General features: G+C 39.3%; 1 protein-coding gene across 2 annotated transcripts in view; it reads right to left on the bottom strand.

The window, feature by feature from the left end:
* Positions 1 to 23,393, bottom strand: part of LOC118826273 (telomerase protein component 1-like) — a 60,221-nt gene that overhangs the window by 3,257 nt on the left and 33,571 nt on the right. For both annotated transcript variants that reach the window (XM_036597194.1, XM_036597195.1), the window contains exons 26-46: positions 22,883 to 23,062; positions 22,697 to 22,789; positions 20,679 to 20,811; positions 20,158 to 20,317; positions 18,980 to 19,113; positions 18,801 to 18,889; positions 16,665 to 16,779; positions 15,514 to 15,555; positions 14,662 to 14,869; positions 13,944 to 14,064; positions 13,650 to 13,774; positions 10,844 to 10,943; positions 10,591 to 10,746; positions 9,945 to 10,160; positions 7,724 to 7,847; positions 7,014 to 7,144; positions 6,759 to 6,880; positions 4,826 to 4,966; positions 3,902 to 4,001; positions 962 to 1,346; positions 330 to 409 (exon numbers count right to left, since the gene is read on the bottom strand). In XM_036597194.1, the coding sequence (XP_036453087.1) occupies positions 330 to 409; positions 962 to 1,346; positions 3,902 to 4,001; positions 4,826 to 4,966; positions 6,759 to 6,880; positions 7,014 to 7,144; positions 7,724 to 7,847; positions 9,945 to 10,160; positions 10,591 to 10,746; positions 10,844 to 10,943; positions 13,650 to 13,774; positions 13,944 to 14,064; positions 14,662 to 14,869; positions 15,514 to 15,555; positions 16,665 to 16,779; positions 18,801 to 18,889; positions 18,980 to 19,113; positions 20,158 to 20,317; positions 20,679 to 20,811; positions 22,697 to 22,789; positions 22,883 to 23,062 (2,955 nt within the window). The remainder of the gene's footprint in view (positions 1 to 329; positions 410 to 961; positions 1,347 to 3,901; positions 4,002 to 4,825; positions 4,967 to 6,758; positions 6,881 to 7,013; positions 7,145 to 7,723; positions 7,848 to 9,944; positions 10,161 to 10,590; positions 10,747 to 10,843; positions 10,944 to 13,649; positions 13,775 to 13,943; positions 14,065 to 14,661; positions 14,870 to 15,513; positions 15,556 to 16,664; positions 16,780 to 18,800; positions 18,890 to 18,979; positions 19,114 to 20,157; positions 20,318 to 20,678; positions 20,812 to 22,696; positions 22,790 to 22,882; positions 23,063 to 23,393) is intronic.

Genomic DNA, 23,393 nt, shown 5'->3' with positions numbered 1-23,393 from the left:
TTATTAAGCGTGAACACACTGAACCAGTTACTGACACAGTCTGATTTTCTGCATTTATCTGATTATTAAGTGTAAACACACTGAACCAGTTACTGACACAGTCTGATTTTCTGCATTTATCTGATTATTAAGTGTAAACACACTGAACCAGTTACTGACACAGTCTGATTTTCTGCATTTATCTGATTATTAAGTGTAAACACTCACTGAGAGATCCTCATGTGTATTTTAGCAGTATTTTACCAGTAGCTCTGTAATGAGTACTCGAGTCAATTATGAGTCAATTACTCACGCCCACCCCTGTAAGAAATAAGAAAGAGAACGCTTACTTGTCTTTTTTCACTCGAGGTCATGCTTGGTGGCTGGTAGGACCACATGTACCCTCTGACATCTCCACACACAATAAACCCTGAGTGTGGAGCGAAGGAAAGGTACAGAGTGAGCACAGGTGGAACATAGTGGTCTATGAATCCCACAAATAGTTCTTTAACAGCCAAATAAACACACGCTCCGCAAGGAGGTGCTCGATTTTCCCTGGTAGGTACCTCAAGCCTCCGTACTTGGGCCGTTAAAGTTGTTGTTAAGGGTAAATAATGTCTAACTTCTGATGGTGAATGATTAGCTTAGCCATGTTCAAAGCTGTTTTAAAACAGGCTATTAGCCAAAAGATGCCATGCATTACAGTGATTTTAGTGCAAAATTTATTCAGTAAATATTGCTATTACTTGGTGACTAATATTAAACTAATACATACAGTTTTGTAGTTATTACATTTAAATGTGGACCCCCACACAGACTCTTAGGGTTTAAGGGGATAACATTTGAAGTAAACATAGCTTTTCTGTGTTCAGCCTGAACAGAAGGCTAAATAAATCATCTGCGGAGTTGAAAGCGTGACTGATATCAGTATTTTGCATGAGGCAGATATTGGGGTTCCCTGCTTTTTAGGGCAGGAACGTACCTCTATGCATAGCTGCAGCTGAAATCAACGTTTTCCTTGGTTTATATTCCTCACAATGTTCCTCAGACTGTTCCTCATGCGTTTCTTCACATGGTTCTACACACGCCTTATCAGACTGTTCCTCATGTGTTTCTTTATGTGGCTCCTCACATACTTCCTCAGATGTCTCCTCAGACTGCTCCTCACAGGTTCCGTCTTGCCTCTCCTCGTGTGGCTCCTCAGACTGTTTCACAAACGTTTCTTCATGCACCTCCTTATTTGGCTCCTCACATGACCCTTTAGACTTAGACTCCTCTTCATCCTCTTCACCATCGCTGTCTTTCTCTCCACCAAGCTGAACGTCACAGAAAGACGTTTGCCAGTGTTTGTCGGAAACTACAGAGAGCTGCAGGGAAACATGAACGAGAAATTTTATTTAATTGTTTAGATCAATCTGTTTAAGCTAAGATTCAGAATTAGGCTTTAAACTGAAGTATTTACTTAAACGTTCACTGTATAACTGCCGCATAAAAAGTAAATAAAGTGTGACTTAAACATCTTACAAGTTTCAAATGTCCGTTAAGGTAGAGCTGCCATAAAGGACATTAAAACCAGTGTTTAAAGTGAAGGTATGCCACCGTTAGCGATCACAAAGCCACTAACAGAAATTAGCATTATAATAATGGTGGTAATCAGATAAACAAAGGCTACTTATAAAGTGAAGGTTTCTACATTAAACTGTGGCACACGTTGATGTTTATATGACAAAACATGCTGGTACCTGAAGTGTCAGTGGGCCTGAGCTCCTTCATAGCTCGACTGAGTTCTTGTTTATTGAGAAATGTTTTTTCATTGTGTTATTTGAATATTAGAAATGAGATATTCTGTGTTTCCTTGACTGTTTCTCTTCTCATGCACTGACTATCTAAGCTGAACAACCAATCAGAAAACTCTCTCTGCTGACTAAAGCTGCTGATTCAGTTGGCTCAACTGGCGCTGACAAGGGCCGACTAGAGCCAACACTGTGGAACACACCGCAAAATCTACTGGGGACGGTGGAGCACAGGTGCTGAACAATGGGAGACGTTGGGTTTGGTGTGTCAGGGCCCTGACGGTGCATTTACACTGCTCCAGCGCATCAACGCACCACAATGTACACCATTCGTTTTTAATAGGAAGCTTCGGTTCCATCAGACACAGCCATGCCGTGCATCACAGTTATGGCGAGTCGGATTTGGGGTTGTGGTTTGTCGAAAAGTTGGCTGGAGCTGAGCTTTATGGAAATGAATCTGGCCAACGTGATGCATCTCTCCAATCAGGAAGCAGCCGATGTCTGAGTAATTCATGTCTGCAGCTCAAGGTGTGAAACATCGGTTCTGCTTTTTAAACATTGCCTCGTGACACTAAAGACCAGCAAAAGCTCATATATGTAAACAACTGTTTACCTCCAAAATGTAAAATCCGAGCAGAAATAATAAACTGAAATGACCGACTTCAGTTTGTTGACTGCAAGTGGTAATCAATGACCTCAGTCCTGATCTTTCCAAGTTTACCTTGTTTAACATTTTGGAAAAAAATAGTATAATGATGCTTACGACACTCGGTTAAAAGTCGGTTCTTCAAGGGTTCTTTAGTAAAGAAAATGGTTCTATATAGAATCATTAACACTCAAAGAACCCTTTGCATGATTAAAGGGTTCTTTGCATCACAAAATCATTCTTCAGACTGATGAAAAATGTGCTGTTGATGGTTCTAGAACTTTCTTGAAAACGGTTCTATATAGCACCCAAAAGGGTTATTCTGTTGTTACAAGCTTGACAATGTGCCATTTTCAAAAAGGTTGTACATAGAACCATTTTCTTTACTAAAGAACCCTTGAAGAACCATCTTTTTGAGTGTGTTGACCTTCAGATTATTCAAAAAAAAAATAAAGCATTATTTAAATAAATACCGACTCAGTAACACTTTATTTCAATTAGAATTCACAGGAAACTCCCACACGTGGCCAACTGAAGTGCGAGCGTAAGCTGGGAGACTGAGTGAGATTTCAGACGATAAGTGCATATATATACAGGGAGATTCACTCGAAAGAGGCCCCGAATATTCTGTAATAACTCTCTCTAGAACAAAGTAATCTAACGAAACAATGAGCTCCTCAGTATATGGAGCTTCGAACAAGCCGGGATGCCCCTGCGTCAGAGTGATGAGGTAGGCGCCGGACAGCCGTCACGACATTAACCTTCATTTGCAACTTCCGGGTGCAGACCCCCATGCCCCTTCACTCAGCACTGAGCGGCGTGTCTTCATGGTGCAAACCTATTGGGTCACCAATTCGTTTAAGCGATGTCAGAGTGAATTTAGGAAGAAATATGGTGTTCGTGACGTACCTTCAAAGAGCTTTATAAGATGGGATCATTCATCCCTTCTAGTGGTGGAGGCCGTTCGAAAATGCTTCATCCTAACGGGAGCTACAGCAGAATATTTGGGGCCTCTTTCGAGTGAATCTCCCTTTATATAAACAATCATGGTGATTCTATTCAATTAAAGTGACCTAAAAATTGCACAATTAACTACATTATTTTATTTATTTATTAATTTATTTTCATTGCAAAAATTGCCAGAAGGCACTTGGAGTTCCCCACTGAACACCAGCCACCGCTTCACCACCTGAAAACCGGGTATGTGCATCAATATGAATATGAAGAAATGAAATATGATTTTATTTTACAACGTTGAAATAATTATTATAATTAATAGTAGTAAGTAATACTAATAATTGCTGACTAATAAAAATAATACTAATATCTGAAAACAATAATCATAATATTAACTGCCAATACTACTACCACTACTACTACTACTGCTAATAATAATAATAATAATAATAATAATAACTGATGCTGTTGATACTACTCCTACTCCTACGTTCGGCTCTACCTGTGCAGACGTGCAGGTACTCACGGTGAAGATGAGCCGGAGTTCACATTTATGTTCTCCTAGAACCCATATGCTCTTTTCATCGTTCTTCGCGACCCCCAGAGGTCGTGTGTTATTCGTCCAGCTGCAACAACGTAACAGAATGAAAGGAGACAAGAGCATTTCCTGAAGAACACAGAGTGACTGCAGCTAAGAGGTTCCCTGGTATTGCTGCGGTGTTGCTAGGAGGTTGTTAGATGGTTGCTGGGTTGTTGCTAGGGTCTTACTATGTGGTTGCTAGGGTGTTGCAGGGCGGTTGCTATGGTATCTCTGGTAGCTGATAGGGCATTGCTAAATGGTTATTGTATCTCTGGTGGCTGCTGAGGTGTTGCTAAGTGGCTGCTATGCTATATCAGGAGGTTGCTAAGGTCTTGCAGTGTGGTTGCTATGGTGCTGAAGGTGCTTGGTAGGATGTTAATAGGTGGTTGTCATGCTATCCCTGGTGGTCGCTAAGTGGTTGTTATGGTATCTTGGGTGGTTGCTAGGGTGTTGCGGGGCAGTTGCTTTGGTATCTCTGGTAGCTGCTAGGGCGCTGCTAAATGGTTGTTATGGTATTTCTGGTGGCTGCTAAGGTGTTGCTAAGTGGTTGCTAAGCTACCCCAGGTGGTTGCTAAGGTCTTGCAATGTGGTTGCTATGGTGCTGGAGGTAATTGCTAGGAGGTTGGTAGTTGTTATGGTATCTCAGGTGGTTGCTAGGATGTTGCAGGGCAGTTGCTATGGTATCTATTGTGGTTGCTCAGGTCTTGCAGTGTAACTAGCAACTCTTAACTGTTCAGAATGAACAAAGTGATTTGAACACGGCCAAAGTGTCTTCATACTCATACAGTGAGCTTCTCCTGAAGTGGAGATGAATATGTATTAGCATATATGTGTGTGTGTGTGTGTGTGTGTGTGTGTGTACACACTTACTCCTGATTGAATCTGATACTATCTATCATTTTAGAGGTGATGACACTGATACAGGAGTCAACATAAACTCCCAGCAGGATGTTATTGTAGAGCAGGCGAACCACAGGAGATTTCACCGAATACGACAACACCTTCGACAGACTACAGACAAAACAAATACAAAATAAGACAAAGTCATCCTCCAGGACTCTGAATCTGTAGCTTCTACATTACTGTACAAAAGTCAGAGAGTACTTAGGTAAGAGTGAGAGAGTACTTATTTACTTTACAGCCATTAAGTACATTTCTCAGGAGATACTTCTGATGAGATTAGATATGATATAATCCATATGCATAATGAAGGGGACAGTTTTCATCATGAACAGACGTCTTGCTTTCAAAGGCAGTCATTAAAAATGTATTCTATCTTATAGAAGCTAAGGCTGAGCGATTAATTAAAATTTTATTTTCAATTATGATTTTGGCTTCCAAAGATTATGAAAACAAGACAATTGACAACAAGATCAAACAATTATTGTGTTGCATTCCGTTTCGCAATGATGCTCTCGTTTGGTCTAGCATTATAAATCCAGCACGCCCCTTTCCTTTACAGTGGTGCACTATCACCCCTCCCTAAACGCCAAAAACCTCATCTAATTTATTTCAGTCAAATTTATTTTTAATTATTATTTATAAATATGTTAAGTAGTTTTCAGCAGGTTTTGGAAGTGCAGTACAGCTTAGTTGATCTTATTTGTTCTCATCCTTATTATTTTTATATCACCTATATAAATGTACACATATTTATATGTTATATTATTTATTCTTTTATTAATAATTTTGTTCTATTTATTTTTTATTTGTTTTTCAATTTTAAATTATATTTAAAGTTCAAGGAAATGCACTGTTAAAAAGACAAGTTTTTTTAAAAAGATTAAATAAATCCATGATGTTTCCAAAGTCAGTGAGTAATCTTGTTAAATAATCGCGATCTCAGTATTGACCAAAATAATCCTGATTATTATTTTTGCCATAATCGAGCATTTATTGAGGTTGTTTATGTCTCCTAACTAGCATATAGGGATGTTCATCGCTGTTGTTTATGGACTAATATCTCCTATTCTAATGTATGGGACAGTGGTCACCAAGCCATGTCCTGGAGATCTGCCTTCCTGTAGCTTTTGCTGCCAACTCACCATCTAAACACACCTCTTCCAGCTAATCAAGGACTTCTACAGGCAATAAATAGATAGTGGGGTTGATTATGTGGGCGGCACAGTGGCGCAATGGGTAGCGCTGTTGCCTCACAGCAAGAACGGCCTGGGTTCGACTCCCGGCCGGGTGACCAGGGTCGTTTCTGTGTGGAGTTTGCCTGTTCTCCCCGTGTCTGTGTGGGTTTCCTCCGGGTACTCCGGTTTCCTCCCACAGTCCAAAAACATGCAGTCAGGCTGATTGGACATGCTGAATTGCCCCTAGGTGTGAGTGTGTGTGTGACTGTGTATGTCTGTCTGTCTGCCCTGTGATGGACTGGCGACCTGTCCAGGGTGTATCCTGCCTTCCGCCCAACGACAGCTGGGATAGGCTCCAGCACCCCACCGCGACCCAGAAGGATAAGCGGTTTAGATGATGGATGGGGTTGATTATGGTTGGGGCTAAAATCTGCAGAAAGGTAGCTCTTTAGGAGAGGGGCTGGTGACCACTGGTAAAGGAGTGATTATTGATGTTGTTTATGGACTAATATCAACTACTGTAGCATATAGGAGCATTGATTGATGTTCATGGACTAATATCTACTATCCAAGCATAAAGAAGCTATTATTAAGGGTGTTCATGGACTAGTATCTACAGGTCGCTAATGGGCTAATATCTCCTATTCTACTGAAAATTTGTGTTTACTGAAATGATCTGCTATTTTATTGTTATTAAAATTATTGATTAATATTATTATTATTACTCTGCAGTGCAGGGCTGAGAGTCCAAGTCAAACTTCCACACAGACACAGAGTGGTCACTGCAGCCCACAGCCAGCTGTTTATCCGGCATACCGGTCACTGCCCGAATACAGCTGTCATTAACCTACAACACACCAAACACCACGCAGAGTAATTTAGATACTGTAGTATTTTAAAAACTGTGCTTATGAGCTGCTGTAATGACACGGTGGTGGTGATGATCCTGAACGAATAAGAGCTCATTAATTCTGAGGTACCTTTTTGGAGTAAATCAGCGAGTTGTGATGCCATAACTCCAGTTTGCCTGATCTGAAACCACACGCCTGCAGTTCACCTTTCTCTAGGAAGCAGGCCGCACTCAAGAAATCCTTCTCTTTAAGACGTCTTTCTATAGACAAATTCAGAAATGGAGCAAAAAGCTGAGAACAGTTGCTCAAACAAGAATCAATAAATAAAATAAAATTCAGCACACACTGTATGAACTGCTTATGTATTACTACTTATTATTAAAATATGCATGGGGTGCCTCAAGGCTCAATACTTGGGCAATTATGACATCTGTCATCTGTAAATGACCTTTTCCTTTTATCCAAAAATGCCTTTTACACTGATACAGCTCTAGAGCTTGTTTGTTTTTGTGGACTATGATGATTTTGTTACATGTTTAGGGAACAACTGGAAAACAAACCCGAGATGTGTATTAATACTGCAAAATATGCTGCATGTTTTCTTTGAATCTAATCTTGTTCTAGTTTTCTTGTTTCAGATCAGTATTTCTAACAGATCATTACTGATGAAAGAAATGTTCCTTTTATATCTATGTGCTTGTTATGTTTAACGTAACGTATCATGTAGATGGGTAATGCATGCCTAATGCCTCTGTGCCTCTTCTACCTGCACTTCAGCACAGAATTGAATCTGAATGATTTTCTACTTAAGCACAGATGAACTGGCTGTCAGTCAGGACCTGGAGTGACGCTCCATGCTCTGAGAGTGCGGTCATCAGATACCGAGAAAAAACGCCCGTCACGTCCCCTCGCTAAGGCGCGGACAGCACCGCTGTAGCAATAAACAAGGCCACGAAGCTGCACCTACAGAGAGAGAGAGGAAAACTATTTATTACAGTTTCAGTACTTGATTAGGCCACTGTAATAATCTTAATTATTTCTGACTCGCAGAATAAACTGTGTGGGAAGTGCAGATTCTAACCTTTCAATCCAAACCACATCTGTGTTAATTAGAACAGCATATATAATGTAATATAACATAATATACACTCACCTTTTTATTCATGCAATTATCTAATCAGCCAATCGTGTGGCCGCAGTGCAGTGCATTAAATATAGAAATATAGATTTGGACAGCAGCTTCAGGTAATGTTCACATCAACCATCAGAATGGGGGAAAAATTTCAGGAATTTTGACCATGGCATGATCACTGTTGTCAGACGGGCTGGTTTGAGCGTTTCTGTAACTGCCGATCTCCTGGGATTTTCACACATAACAGTCTTTAGAGTTACTCAGAATGAAGCAATAATAATAAAAAAAAACACCCAGTGAGCAGCAATTCTGCGGACGGAAACAACTTATTGATGAGAGAGGTCAGTGGAGAACGGCTAGACTGGGTCGAGCTGACAGAAAGGATACAGTAACTCAGATAACCACTCTGCATGACTGTGGTGAGAAGTAAAGCATCTCAGAATGAACAATACATCGAACCGTGAGGTGGATGGGCTACAACAGCAGAGGACCACGTCAGGTTCTACTTCTGACAGCCAAGAAAAGAAAGCTGAGGCTGTAGTGGACACAGGCTCACCAACACTGGACAGACAAAGCTGAAAAAATCTAGTCTGATCTGATGATTCTCGGTTTTCGCTGAGGCTCACAGATGGTAGGGTCAGAATTCAGTTAGCGTGAATCCGTGGAGCCAACCTGCCTTGTGTAAACAGTCCAGGCTGATGGAGGCGGTGTAATGGGGTGGGGAATGTTTTCTTGGCACACTTTGGGCTTGTTAATACCAATTTATCATCACTTGAATGCCACAGAGTATTGTTGCTGACCATGTGCCTCCCTTCATTGCCACAATTTACCATCTTCTAATGGCTACTTCCAGCATGATAAAGCACCATGTCACAAAGCAAAAGTCTCAGATGTTCAATGTTCCCAATTATCACCTGTCACGTATTTGGCCAGCCAGCCTCAGAATTACGGTTCCCAGAATCCTCTGCCTGCTTACGTGACTCAGGATCTCGCGTCATCAAATCCTCCGTCTACACAAGTGACTCAAAACTACGATTCCTGGGAAGATCATCAGCAGCATATCACTGCTCTAGTTCTCCTGAATATGGATCATTTTCACCTGTATGTTTTCTCACATGACCTGTTTTAGTTATTATATTAGCCTGGGCTATAGTCAGGTTCAGTGCGAGGTATTGCTTTCCTAGTGAAACTACTGAGCGTTCTTTCTGGTTTGGATCTCCCGTGTTTTTGACCTTGTGTTTTGACTCTGTTTCTCATTTTCTCTGCTTTTCGGATTTGCCCTTTTGGTACTGTCGCCTGGTTTTTTGGTTATTCGGTTTTTGACTTTCGCCTGTGTTCTGACTCTGATCTGCCTTGCCTCACTTTGTTATGATCGCCTTCTGTGTTTTGTTGCTGACTTTGGAACTGACCCATGCCTGTGTACTGACGATGATATCTCTGTTTGAATCCCCAAGTAAAGCTTCTTCACTGTTTTACATCCACGAGCGTCTGCTTACTGGTCGCACGTTACACACCTAAACCTAGTTAACTGGTTGACTGAGTAACTGATTATGGAAGCTACTGATTGTTGAAGCTACACTGAAGTTGTCTAGGTGGCTAGTTGGTGGTTGGTGGTTGTCATACTCACTCACTTATGTCTCTGGGACATAATTCCTAGTAGCCCCTCCAACAAAAAAACAACTAACCAGCACTGCCCTACAATGAAATCTTGACTATTTTGTTAGCACAATGTTAATGTGAAAGTTGTTTGAACTTGCCTTTAAAAAGACAAGTAATTCAAACGTAATGGAAAGCAATCAGATTATATTAATCTATTAATCCTTTGAATATGGTTACAGATTATAACAACAGGTGATCAGTAATCTGTACTGGAATATATTCTAATTAAACATGTCCACTTTTTGTGCAGTACTAATGGCTTTCCTCACCGTTCCGTCTCGTCCGGCGCTCAGCGGCGTCTCTCCATCAGGCAGAAAACTGATCTCTGCAACAGAGCCGCGGTGAGCCTGACAGCACCACACACAGGACACCGTAGGAACTGACCACAACCTGACCTCCCCATCCAAACTACCTGAACACAGCAAAGAGGAGGAGGAGGGAGAAAACGACAGACAGAGCACGGACGAGTGATGACCTGAGAGAGTCTGAGAGAGAGAGAGAGAGAGACAAAAAGAGAGAGAAAGAGAGAGAATTGAGTGAACAAAGAGAGTGAACAGAGCAAGAATAGACAGAGAGAGAGAGAGAAAAAGAAAAAGCAAGAAGAGAGAAAGAGAGAAAAGAGAGTGAGAGAAAAGAGAGAGAGGGAAGAGAGATAGTCAGCAGAGAGAGAGACAGGAAATACAGAGATTAGAGAGAGAGAGGAAGAGAAAAAAAAGAAAAAAGGAGAAGAGGGAAAATAAGAGGGGCCAAAATGAGAGAGAGAGAAAGACAGAAAAGGAGGAGTAGAGATAAAGAAAAGAAAGAAAGAGAGAATAAAAGTGAAAATGCTGTATTTGTAATGTAGCTGATGATGATGATGATGATGAAGATGAGTGATTAATGTGCACGGCTGTGGTCACTTGTCCTCTTCCTCACCGCACGGTTCTCTCGTCTCTTCCAGTCCCAAACTCTCACCACTCCGTCCCAGCAGCCCACCCCCAGCAGCCCACCCTTAGGGTCAAAGGTTACACAGTTTGGAGGGGAGGGCTGGAGGAGAGACGCCATCTGCTGGAGCCCACGGGATGACCACACCTACACGTAACCACAGCAACAAAAGTCGTGACATCACAACACTAGAACATCAGCACAAACGAGATTCAGACATTAAAACACGTCCAGCAGGTCTGACCTTCAGGCTGAAGTCCAGAGAGACGGTCGCAAAGAGTCTCCTGTCTGAGCTGACATCACAACCTGTGATTCTGCTGGAGTGGACCTTCAGACGGGACGTCCTGGAGGAAAAAACATATATACTGGCTTTTAAAACCCTCAAATCTCACTGCCTGATAGAAACCGTTCACAATCTGGTTTTAGGATCATCAGCTAATTATCCAATTTATCATTTTGATAATTAATCAATATCTATATCTTAGCAGTTGTAGAAGCACTAGAAGTAGGAAGAAATAGTAATAGAAACAGAAATAAATGGTAGTGGTGGTAGCAGCATTAGTAGTAAAAGTTGTAGAAAAAATAGAAGAAACAATAGAAAAAATAGAAGTAGTACTGTTAGTAGCAGTTGTACCAGTAGGAGTAGTACAATTAATAATGAAAGAAATAAAAGTAGAAATAAAAGTAGTAGTATAAGTAGAAGCAGTAGAAGTGGTGGGATACCTAATAGTAGTAGTAGTAGTAGTAAAAGTAACAGTGGTGGTAGTGGTGATGGTGGTGGTAGTAGCAGTAGTAGTGGCAGAAGTAGTTGTAGTAGCAGTAGTATAAGTACAAGAAGCAGTAGAAGTAGCATAAGAAATACTGGAATAACTGCCAATAGTAGCAGTAGTAGAAGTAGTAGTAATAATTATTAATAGTAGTTTTAGTAGTAGAAGTAGTAGTAGTAGACATAGTAGTGGTAGTAGTAGAACAGTAGTAGTAGTAGTAGTAGTAGTAGCAGCAGTAGTGGTAGTAATAGAAAACTACTAGTGGTAAATGTAGTAGTAGCTGTAGTAGTGGTAGTAGTAATAGTTTTAGTAATGGTAGTAGTAGCAGTATGAGTAGCAGTAGTAGCAGTAGAAGTAGTAGTGGTAAATGTTGTAGTAGATGTAGCAGTGTTAGTAGTAGCAAAGTAGCAGTAGTAGTAGTAGATGTATTAGTAGTGGTAGATATATTATTAGTAGTAGTTGTAGTAGCAGTATTAGTAGTAGTAGAAGTACATGTATTAGTACTGGTAGATATATTAGTAGTAGTGGTAGTAGTAGTGGTAGTAAAAGTAGATATAGCTGTAGTGGTAGTAGTAGTAGTAGTTTTAGTAGCAGTTGTAGTAGTAGTAATAGTGGTAGATACATTAGTAGTAGTAGTAGATGTAGTAGTGGCAGTAGTAGTAGTTTTAGGAGCAGTTGTAGTAGTAGTAATAGTGGTAGATGTATTAGTAGTAGTAGTAGATGTAGCAGTGGTAGTAGATGTATTAGTAGTAGTAGTAGATGTAGCAGTGGTAGTAGATGTATTAGTAGCAGTAGTAGATGTAGCAGTGGTAGTAGATGTATTAGTAGTAGTAGTAGATGTAGCAGTGGTAGTAGATGTATTAGTAGTAGTAGTAGATGTAGCAGTGGTAGTAGATGTATTAGTAGTAGTAGTAGATGTAGCAGTGGTAGTAGTAGTAGTAGTTTTAGTAGCAGTTGTAGTAGTAGTAATAGTGGTAGATGTATTAGTAGTAGTAGTAGATGTAGCAGTGGTAGTAGTAGTAGTAGTTTTAGTAGCAGTTGTAGTAGTAGTAATAGTGGTAGATGTATTAGTAGTAGTAGTGGCAGTAGTAGTGGTAGTTTTAGTAGCAGTTGTAGTACTAGTAGTAATAGTGGTAGATGTATTAGTAGTAGTAGTAGATGTAGCAGTGGTAGTAGATGTATCAGTAGTAGTAGTAGATGTAGCAGTGGTAGTAGATGTATCAGTAGTAGTAGTAGATGTAGCAGTGGCAGTAGTAGTGGTAGTTTTAGTAGCAGTTGTAGTAGTAGTAGTAATAGTGGTAGATGTATTAGTAGTAGTAGTAGATGTAGCAGTGGTAGTAGATGTGTTAGTAGTAGTAGTAGATGTAGCAGTGGTAGTAGATGTATTAGTAGTAGTAGTAGATGTAGCAGTGGTAGTAGTAGTAGTTTTAGTAGCAGTTGTAGTAGTAGTAGTAATAGTGGTAGATGCATTAGTAGTAGTAGTAGATGTAGCAGTGGTAGTAGATGTGTTAGTAGTAGTAGTAGATGTAGCAGTGGTAGTAGATGTATTAGTAGTAGTAGTAGATGTAGCAGTGGTAGTAGATGTATTAGTAGTAGTAGTAGATGTAGCAGTGGTAGTAGATGTATTAGTAGTAGTAGTAGTAGATGTAGCAGTGGTAATAGATGTATTAGCAGCAGTAGTAGATGTAGCAGTGGTAGTAGATGTGTTAGTAGTAGTAGTAGTAGATGTAGCAGTGGTAGTAGATGTATTAGTAGTAGTAGTAGTAGATGTAGCAGTGGTAGTAGATGTATTAGTAGTAGTAGTAGATGTAGCAGTGGTAGTAGATGTATTAGTAGTAGTAGTAGTAGATGTAGCAGTGGTAGTAGATGTGTTAGTAGTAGTAGTAGTAGATGTAGCAGTGGTAGTAGATGTGTTAGTAGTAGTAGTAGTAGATGTAGCAGTGGTAATAGATGTATTAGTAGTAGTAGTAGTAGATGTAGCAGTGGTAGTAGATGTGTTAGTAGTAGTAGTAGTAGATGTAGCAGTGGTAGTAGATGTATTAGTAGTAGTAGTAGTAGATGTAGCAGTGGTAGTAGATGTATTAGTAGTAGTAGTAGATGTAGCAGTGGTAGTAGATGTATTAGTAGTAGTAGTAGTTTTAGTAGCAGTTGTAGTAGTAGTAATGGTGGTAGATGTATTAGTAGTAGTAGATGTCGTAACTATCCGCTCTCTGAAGCTGTTTGATCTCAGATCAGTAAGAAGGTTCTAGTCCTAACAGAGGGTTTCTGAATGAAAGTATTCACCTGCAGCCGGAGTGAATGTCCCACACCTCCACCTGACCGCTGTACAAGGTGATACAGACCACAGACTCCTCCAGGAAGACGCAGCCAGAGATGCCATCACAGCTGCTGACCAGTGACTTCACTTCCTGTTTCAGAGAGCAAGAGAGTCATGATCAAAATCAGAGCCTGAACTCCCCCGACATATCGGCCTGGACCAACCTGGACCAAACTATTGGTCTAGACCATCCTGAAGGTAACACAGTAACAGCACTGCAGTGTTAAAGGATCTGTATGTGCTCCAGTAGCTGTTAGTACCTGTAAGGTCTTAGAGAGGAAAACGTGCAGAGTGCCCTTCTCTGTCCCCACCACCACGCGTCCTCCCCCTGGACTGACCGCCACACAGGACGGAGTCCAGAGCAAACTGGACACCAGGTCACTAATAAATAATAATAAACCAATCAGTGAGATTTACACTCACACATACAAACACAGAATACAGCAATATAAAAAAGCATAAAATGCTATTTTATCATTTTTAATTAATTGATTTCCCATCAGTAGCAAGTAAAAAAAATGTTTGTTAAGTGCAAAGATTTTTTGAGGGAATCTGCACTGGACTGTGTTTGAAGGTCTAACATTTATTTGCTATAAAATTTCAAAATATTTTTCACAATTTTCTATTACAATACAATTATTTTTGAATTTTTTTTGTATGACAGACTCCTAAAATGTTGTCTAATCTTCACAAAAAAGTCATAATACATTTGAAATGCCTAAAGTCTTATTTAACACATTTTAAATCATCTTGTGTTGAATGTAAACTTTTACGCAATAATGTAATGATGATTTTACAACAATTCAACAATAATTTTACAATATCGTCAACACTAACAGTGTTGTCTAGGCTCCTGATGTTGTTCTGGACTTTAATACTTTTTTTTTGTTTATTCTGTGTTTATTCTATTACAGGTTTATACAACATTTTTTTGTATAAAACTGCAGTACAGGATGACCAGTGAGGTTTCAGTCATACCCAGTCTGTCTGAGTGTGTGTTCAGTGTTGTTGAGCCACTTCAGCGCTCTGACTCCTCCCTGCTGGATCATCTTCTGAGCCCAGACTTGAGCCGGAGAACCGTCCACTTCGTTCAGAGCCTGCTGCACAAACAAGGCCGGCCAATCAGTGAGGAGGGGGGCGTGTCTCTTCAGGAAATCAGCACATTGCTGAAGATCACCTGAGTCACCTGCGGAGCAGAGAGAGGAGAAACAATGAAATAATAACTATAAGTGGCACAAATCTGACTTTTGTCCTTAATCTGACTCAGATATGACGTTTTCAGTGCTGTGTGAACGCAAGTCTGATCTGAGCCACTTTCATCTGTGGTTCTAGATCAGATACATATCAGATTCATGGCCATGAAGTCTTCAGGGATCCTTTTTTAACATTAATGTGCTTCATAAACGTTTCTGCTGAGGTCCACATCACTGTGCATGAACAGATTTGCGTTTTGCAGAGCGTTTCTAAGCCAGTGGTTCTCAAACCTCAGAGCCTCTAGATGGTTCATATTTTTCCTCTGTCACTGTGTTGCACAATGAGTTGGCACAAAAATGTGGACCGCAGCTCTTTAAGAACCATCACTTTAATCCATTTGCTTAATAAATAATGTAACGATAACTATGATAATGTAAAACGTGTTTAATAAGACAACATTTCCACATCATTATGACTTTATTGTAATTAGATAATATTCTAGGAGCCCATCACGCACCTTTACTGTGAGTATTAAATAACATTTTAGGAGCCTATCATGCAAAAAAATAAATAATAATTAAAAAAACATTAATAAATAACTTTCCTATATAAAATCGGAAGGTGAAATTGACCCACCTGATGGCTCTGTGAAGGGTCTGTGAGCTTCATCTCTCTTTACTATTGGAAATTAAATGAAGAGAAAAATGAATATGGATGTGTGTTACTAAATTTTGATATTTGAATACCTGTAAAATGAATGGATATGTAGGTAACCATATGGAAACAGGCTTTTAGCTCGATATTAACTTATTATAACACACAGACGCAAACTGTAGTAAAACTGTAAGACGAATAACCATTTAGCAGCTCACACTTTAAAACCTCTCTCACAGAACTTTCTCACAGTCACTGCGTCGCCACATCTTGCTGGAAATAGTAGTGTTGGCAAACTTCAACCAAAAATGCCTGCATGGCTAACAATAACCCTTACAAAGAAGAAGTTTAGTCAAGTGTGCTATTAGTATACTTCTTTTAAACTAAAAATAAGTGAGTACGCTTTCAGTATACTTTTATATACTTGAGAAATATACTAAACAAAATTATCCTTACGTATACTTGGCTTATTCTTACAAGTATACAGAAAAGTTTAAGTATATTCAGCCTGTATTTGTACTTTTGATTGAAAAGTAGAGAAGAAAAGTATAAGTAAGTATAAAGTAACAGTGTCTAAAGTCTAAAGTGTCTAAACAGGGTGGCGCTGTTGCCTCACAGCAAGAAGGGTCTGGGTTCGATTCTCCAGGCCGGGTAACCAGGGTCCTTTCTGTGTGGAGTTTGCATGTTTCCCCCTTGTCTGTGTGGGTTTCCTCCCACAGTCCATAGACACGCAGTCAGTCCAGTGGTTTTATATATAATTTGACTTGTGATATACTTCAAATTATACTTTTATAAACTAAAAATTGGGCCAAGAAGTACTGAAATAGTACACTTACAACTAAACTACTAGTACATTGATATTAGTATACGTACTACATAAAGTAGACTTGGGAAATATACCTGAACTTTACTTAAGTTGACTTAATAAAATTAACTTTAAGTATACTTTTTTTGTAAGGGAAGTAAAATTAGTTAGCACTAAGTAACAGGACCCAGTCTGCACAATGTGAATTAAACGTTTAGTTTCAGTTTCATTAGTAGCTTCATCAGCTTCATAGGGTGAAGCATTTAATTTAAGGGCTTTAGAAACACTGACGTAAACTATGTGCACAGTTTATGAGTCAATGACTTACAAAACAATGCAAAGTTCTCCAGCAGGGGGCGCAGGAGTCCATGCCGCACATTAGCATACAGAAAGTAGTAACTGGACAGCAGGAAACGCACAGGCCCCCACTGACCACACTTCATCTGGGCAGAAGGACAACATGAGAGCTTTCAGTGAGGGTTGCAGGGACATCAGCTGGTCAGAAATGAAATTTCTTGAAATATTTTTTAAGAAAACAACTACATTTCTGCAGTAAACAGCAAGTTAATGTCTCCAAAATCCAAAAGGGGTGCTCAGCGTAAATATGCAGCCCACAGTGTTATAATCCAGTATTTTTCAAGCTTGGAGAGGCTTATGGTTACTTATTTTTGAGTATTTCCATGAAGTCTCCACGTTAATTATACCTTCATGCCCAGACTGGCTGCGTGAGTGACAGTACACAGAGTCTCCTAGCAGCCTACTTCACTAACTTAATGCTTATTATAGTATAATATTATAATATTATGCGCATAATCACAGTACAGATTGTCCATGTATGGAGCGGTTGCTTGTTAGAAAAAGTCTGAAGCAAATCGTTCAGTTACCTCATATGTGACAGTATTTCTGCCTGTTACTGTTAATCGGTTTATAAAGTGGACAGAACGTCTCGCGTTTGGCATCCATTGTATTCAATAACAGCACATTCTCAAACTCCTGGTGTGAAAAATACTAGAAAATCTAGGAGGTAGATTTAATTGTTAAAATTGACATTTTGCACATTTGAATGTGCAGTTTTGTAACAGAATTCAATTAATATTCAAACTCTATTTTGACAGCTCTTTATCCTATATAGTGAGCTAATGCAAACTCTGCTACATAACCATGCTGTAAACATGACATATGCTGTCATGGCAGATTATGTACAGTAATATGCCATTATTACTGGTATTTGTTATGTCATAATGTTTGATGTTTTATTAATTTTTGGTTAACTTTTAACATGATTTTTGTATGTTTTAGCTACTGTTTCACTTTTATTATTCTTTTTATTTATCACTGCTGTCAGAACAAAACTTCATATCTTCAAAATGGTAACTTTACAGGAGAGGGAAGAAACATACGCTACTTTTAATGTAAGTCAATGGAACCAGAGTTTTTTACAAGTCATTTTGGGCCGTTTCTTTTGGTCCATTCATCATGAAATTTACACACAACACAAAGATCAACAGTCATTTTCAAATAATGTCAAAAACTGAAAAATGGAGATATTCTATTGTTGCCAAGTTATTGTTTTACATCTTCTATTCCTTTATTATATTAATTATGTTTTTATTTGATTTTATCCTTATTTGATCTGTTATTTATAAAGTTACTGTAATGTTGCAATTTCAATGGTTTTACTGATTTTTTTACTTGTGTACTATAAAATGTACTATTACGGTTAATATAACTTTTTTAGTGTTTATATCGCTGCCGTCGGAACAAAACCTCACATCTCAATTTCCATCGGTTGTTTTTCAGTTTTTGACATTATATAAAGGCCTGTTGTCCTTTACATTGTGTGTAAATTTCATGATGAATGAACCAAAAGAAACACTCAAAAACTACTTGGAAAAAACTCTGGTTCCATTGACTTCCATTCAAAGTAAAGTAGGTTTTTTCCTTCTCCTGTAAAGTTACCATTTTAGAGATATGAGGTTTTGTTCTGACAGCAGTGATATGTTTTTATTATCCAATTTTTCAATCCCTGTTCTCTATATTGGTTTGGCTAGATAACGGTCTCCCTTAATGTGCTTCAAGTTTAAATAAAGGTTGATTGATTGATAGAGGTTGATTGATGTCATGACGGCTACAGCACACAGCACAAAAATCAGCATGTGACACAGGCTGCTATAACATCAAACATTATGGGATCTGTCATGACAATTACCAGTAATGCTAACATAACACTGTTATATTGCTGAATAACATCTGCCATTACATGTTTATGGCATGATTATGTGAATGTTATGTCACCGTGTTACCATGAACACATATAAAGTGGTAAATTTACACAACAACCATATTAGTTCACATTCTGCTGCGATTACAGCTCACATAGTTCAAATTACACCTTGCTGCGCCCCTTAGCTTACAGCCCTCAAACTGAGGTGTGAAGCCTTCAGAAAAGGAAGCACTGACTGACCAGGTGGTTTAGCAGGTGAGTGAGAGCGTCCACGTCACAGTGAATAAAGGTGTCGTTCCCGTGAGGATCCGATCGTATCCAGAGGTGAGCTGTGAACGTACAACATTCAGGCTGTGATCTCAGAGCAGAGCGATAAACGTCTTGTGTTCGAGGGCTGAAGTGCTGAGCTGCTGTCTTACCTGCCAGGATCAGATGAGCTCTGGTTCGCTCCTCCTCTGTGGAGACGTAAAGTTGTTGGAAAGCTGACCGCACATCCTCATTGGTCAGAGTCAGGAGCTCGTCCGGTGCGTGAGGAACAGACGGCCGGATCAAACTGCATTTGAAGACATTAGAGTTCACAGTAATCACATAATAAAAGCATGTAGTCATTTTTTATTCATTATTTCTGATGTGTAGCTCACATGAACAAGCGGAGAAACTAACGCATGGAAAGTGCAGACTGTAAACCTTCAATCCACACCACCAGAGATGGAAGGATCGATCAGCTATTTATCGCTATCAGCCAATTCTCAGCCCAAATATGCAATATTTCTCTAGCTGAGCTGATCCTGAGAGGTGGAGAGACCACTACACTGCAAAAAATGATACCTTGGCAACTGAAACCATTGAAAATCCCATCAATACATCTAATATTTCTCATTTTGAGACTGTTTTAAACTTATTATAGGACTATTTAACTTCTTTCTAGATATTTTTTTACTTGTTTGAAGTGATTTTAGTAAGTTAAATTATCTCAACATGCTGGCAGATAATTTTGCTTGTTGTAAAAAAAACGCTTGAAATAAGCAAAATTATCTCCTGAGATAATCTGACTTACTGAAACACTTAAAACAAGTAAAAAGTATCTAAAAATGAGTTAAACAATCGCATAATAAGATTACAACAGTCCTAAACCGAGAACTATTAGATGTTTTGATAAAATCTCAAATAATTTCACTTGCTAAGATACCATTTTTTGCAGTGCAAGAGTCAACCTCAGGTGCCATTTAAGGTGGAACAGGAAAATTTGAACAAGAATCTGGCGAATAGGAAGCCAACTTCAAGCTCGTCATGTCTATTTCACTATAAAAAACTTTTTCAGGTATATTAATCATATTTGGCTCCTATTTCTCTGTAAACTCGCTGTGGGACTTTTACTCTACACTGCATTTGTGTTTGTTAGTAGAAGAGGAAATATTATGATTTCAGTTACATGAAAAGTTGTTATTTGTCATTATTTGACATCAAAACGAGACAATAACTTTGACACTCGTAGTAATTATGAATAAATAATCATGTGATGTAAAATGAATGTACAGCAAAACAGCATCAGTTTCTCTAGACGTCTAAGGGCTGAAAATGATGATGTAATTTTTACCTTCGTAAATTTTGGGTCAGCTGGTAAAACACTGCCATCGGCACTCGGCTCTTTGGGTTCCTGGCCAGCTGTAGTGTTTCCTGCCATGTTGGGGGGCGCTGAGTGGATCTCAGGTCACTGCACAGATTCAGCAGAGGGTACAGATCTCTCTCCCTCAGACCTGAGGAGACACCAGACAACATATGCTCACTGAAAATACATCTCTGATGCAGCTTAGGATCATAACATGATTAATATGGATAACAGACTAGTTGAGGGAAGCATGCTATTTTTGTAGTTTTGCTATATTTAAAGAAGAGGCAAAACCCACAGAGCAATAAGAGACTGAAGTAGTTTAAAGTGGTAGTTTCTCCTCTTAAATATTAATCAGTCAGTCGAGATGTTTGGAGTCTGAACTCTTTAGTTTTACGCTGGAGCCGCAAGGCTAATGTAGTTAATCTTGGGGAAAGTGCTGAGACTAGAGACTCAAACTTAAGTCAACACTGTCTGTTTTACTGATGGTGATTAAAGTATTCTTGTACCGGTGGAGCTGACGGTCAGAGCGGCCAGTGTCCAGTCCAGCCCTGCTGCCCCAAACTGAGACTGCAGCCTGAGCAGAGTGAGCTGCACCAACTCGGACAGAGAGTGAGGAAGAGCCTGGAGACTGTCCTTCATCTGTAAAACATCATCAACATCACCTACATCATTATCACCACAGTTACCATCATCATCACCATTACGATCATCAGCATTAACATTACCATCAACATCATCACCATTACCATCATCACCACCATGAACATCATCTACACCACCATTACTGTCATTATTAACAAACTGTCAACATCATCGCCATTACTATCAACATTATCATTACCATCATTATCACCACAATTACCATCATCACCACCATTACAATCATCAGCATTAAAATCACCATCATCACCACCATTACCATCATCAGCATTAACATTACCATTAACATCATCACCATTACCATCATCACCACCATGAACATCATCAGCATTAACATTACCATTAACATCATCACCATTACCATCATCACCACCATGAACATCATCTTCACCACCATTACTGTCATTATTAACAATACTGTCAACATCATCGCCATTACTATCAACATCATCATTACCATCATTATCACCACAATTATCATCATCATCACCATTACGATCATCAGCATTAACATTACCATTAACATCATCACCATTACCATCATCACCACCATTACAATCATCAGCATTAAAATCACCATCATCACCATCATCACCACCATTACCATCATCAGCATTAACATTACCATTAACATCATCACCATTACCATCATCACCACCATGAACATCATCTTCACCACCATTACTGTCATTATTAACAAGACTGTCAACATCATCGCCATTACTATCAACATCATCATTACCATCATTATCACCATCATCACCACCATTACAATCATCAGCATTCACATCACCATCATCTTCACCACCATTGACATCATCATCAAAATTACCATCAACACCGTGAACATCATCTTCACCACCATTACTGTCATTATTAACAATACTGTCAACATCGTCACCATTACCATCAACATCATCATTACCATCATTATCACCACAATTACCCTCATCACCACCATTATCATCAACATTACCATGAACATCATCTTCACCACCAGTACTATCATCGTTAACATTACTGTCATCATCACCTACAACTGAAATGCATCATTACTAAAACCAATACCATCAACATCATCATGACCATTAAAACTAAACTAAATTAACATTACTATCAACACCATCACCACCACCATTACCATACATCATCATTTCCATCAACATCATCATTGGCATCATCACCATCATTGTCATCAACATCATCATTATCACTAACATTACCATCAACATTACCATGAACATCATCTTTGCCACCATTACCATCATCATCATAATCACCATCACCATCAACTTCATCACCACCATTAAAACTCATAATTTACATTACTATCCACACCATCACTACCACCATTACTATCACTACCACCATTACCATCATCACCACTACAATCACCATCATCACCACTATAATGATCATCACCATTAACATTACCATCAACATCATCTTCACTACCAGTACTATCACCAACATCCTCACCATTACCATCATCATCACCACAATTACCATGATCATCACCATAAAGATTATCACCATCAACATCATCACCATCGACAACATCAATACCATCATTTCCATTAACACCAACATCATCACCATTACTAACATCACATTACCATCAACATGTTCATCACTGTCAGCATCTGAATGAAACGGTCTGATTGTTTTTTTAGATCTATAAAATTCAGTTTATTACTTTTTTTTATCGCTGTGCCTGACACAACCGACCTTCATCACTGCTATCATTGTCATCATCATCATCACCATCATCACTAACATCATAATATTCATCAATATCATCATAATTAATCTTTACCACTACCATCATCACCATCATCATCATCATCATCAGTAGATCTCTGACCTTCTGCAGTGAAGAGAGGCTCCTCAGCTCCTCACAGGCCAGTCGGAGGTAAAGTGGACTGACGGCTCCCTTCTTCATCAGCAGCGTCTGCAGCTGGAGGACAAACATAACCACAATCTGAACCTACAGAACTGCGTGTGACTGTGATCTTCTTCATCGTCTCACTCTTCCTGATGAAGGACTGACCTGTTTACTGAACGCTGGATCACTCAGTTCCTCTCCATCCACTCCCAGCTCCTCCTGCACGATCTCCCTGCGGTCAGTCAAGGCTAACTCCCCAAGCGGAAACAACACGCAGCGCTTCTTCTTACTGAGAGCGACACGGAGGGCTGAATCTGTGGTGACACTCAGGACCAGACAGACTCCCTGAAGACAATCAACACACAAAGATATTTAAAATACTTGTAAATCTAAACACATAAATGATCCACTGCACTGAGAACATTATTACAGTAGGAAGGCTACAGCATGTGCCCAATAAATCCAACGTCCTCAACAACAGAGAGCGGCAGGTCATCCAAGGTAATGAATACCATTGTTTTCGTTTATTTTCGTTTGTGAATTTGTTTTTGTGATTTCAAAAACTGAAGCATTATAATCCCTTTATGGCTTTTTGTCATTCAAGTGATTTGTTAAGTGTGACAATTGACACTTCCACATAATACTACTTAATCTTTGTGTAAAGGCCCAGCCTGTG

The sequence above is a fragment of the Colossoma macropomum genome, unplaced genomic scaffold (assembly GCF_904425465.1).
Source record: "Colossoma macropomum unplaced genomic scaffold, Colossoma_macropomum, whole genome shotgun sequence".
NCBI classification, from domain to species: Eukaryota; Metazoa; Chordata; class Actinopteri; order Characiformes; family Serrasalmidae; genus Colossoma; species Colossoma macropomum.
The sequence above is the reverse complement of the archived record's forward strand: the minus strand, read 5'-3'. Positions and strand labels throughout refer to the sequence as shown.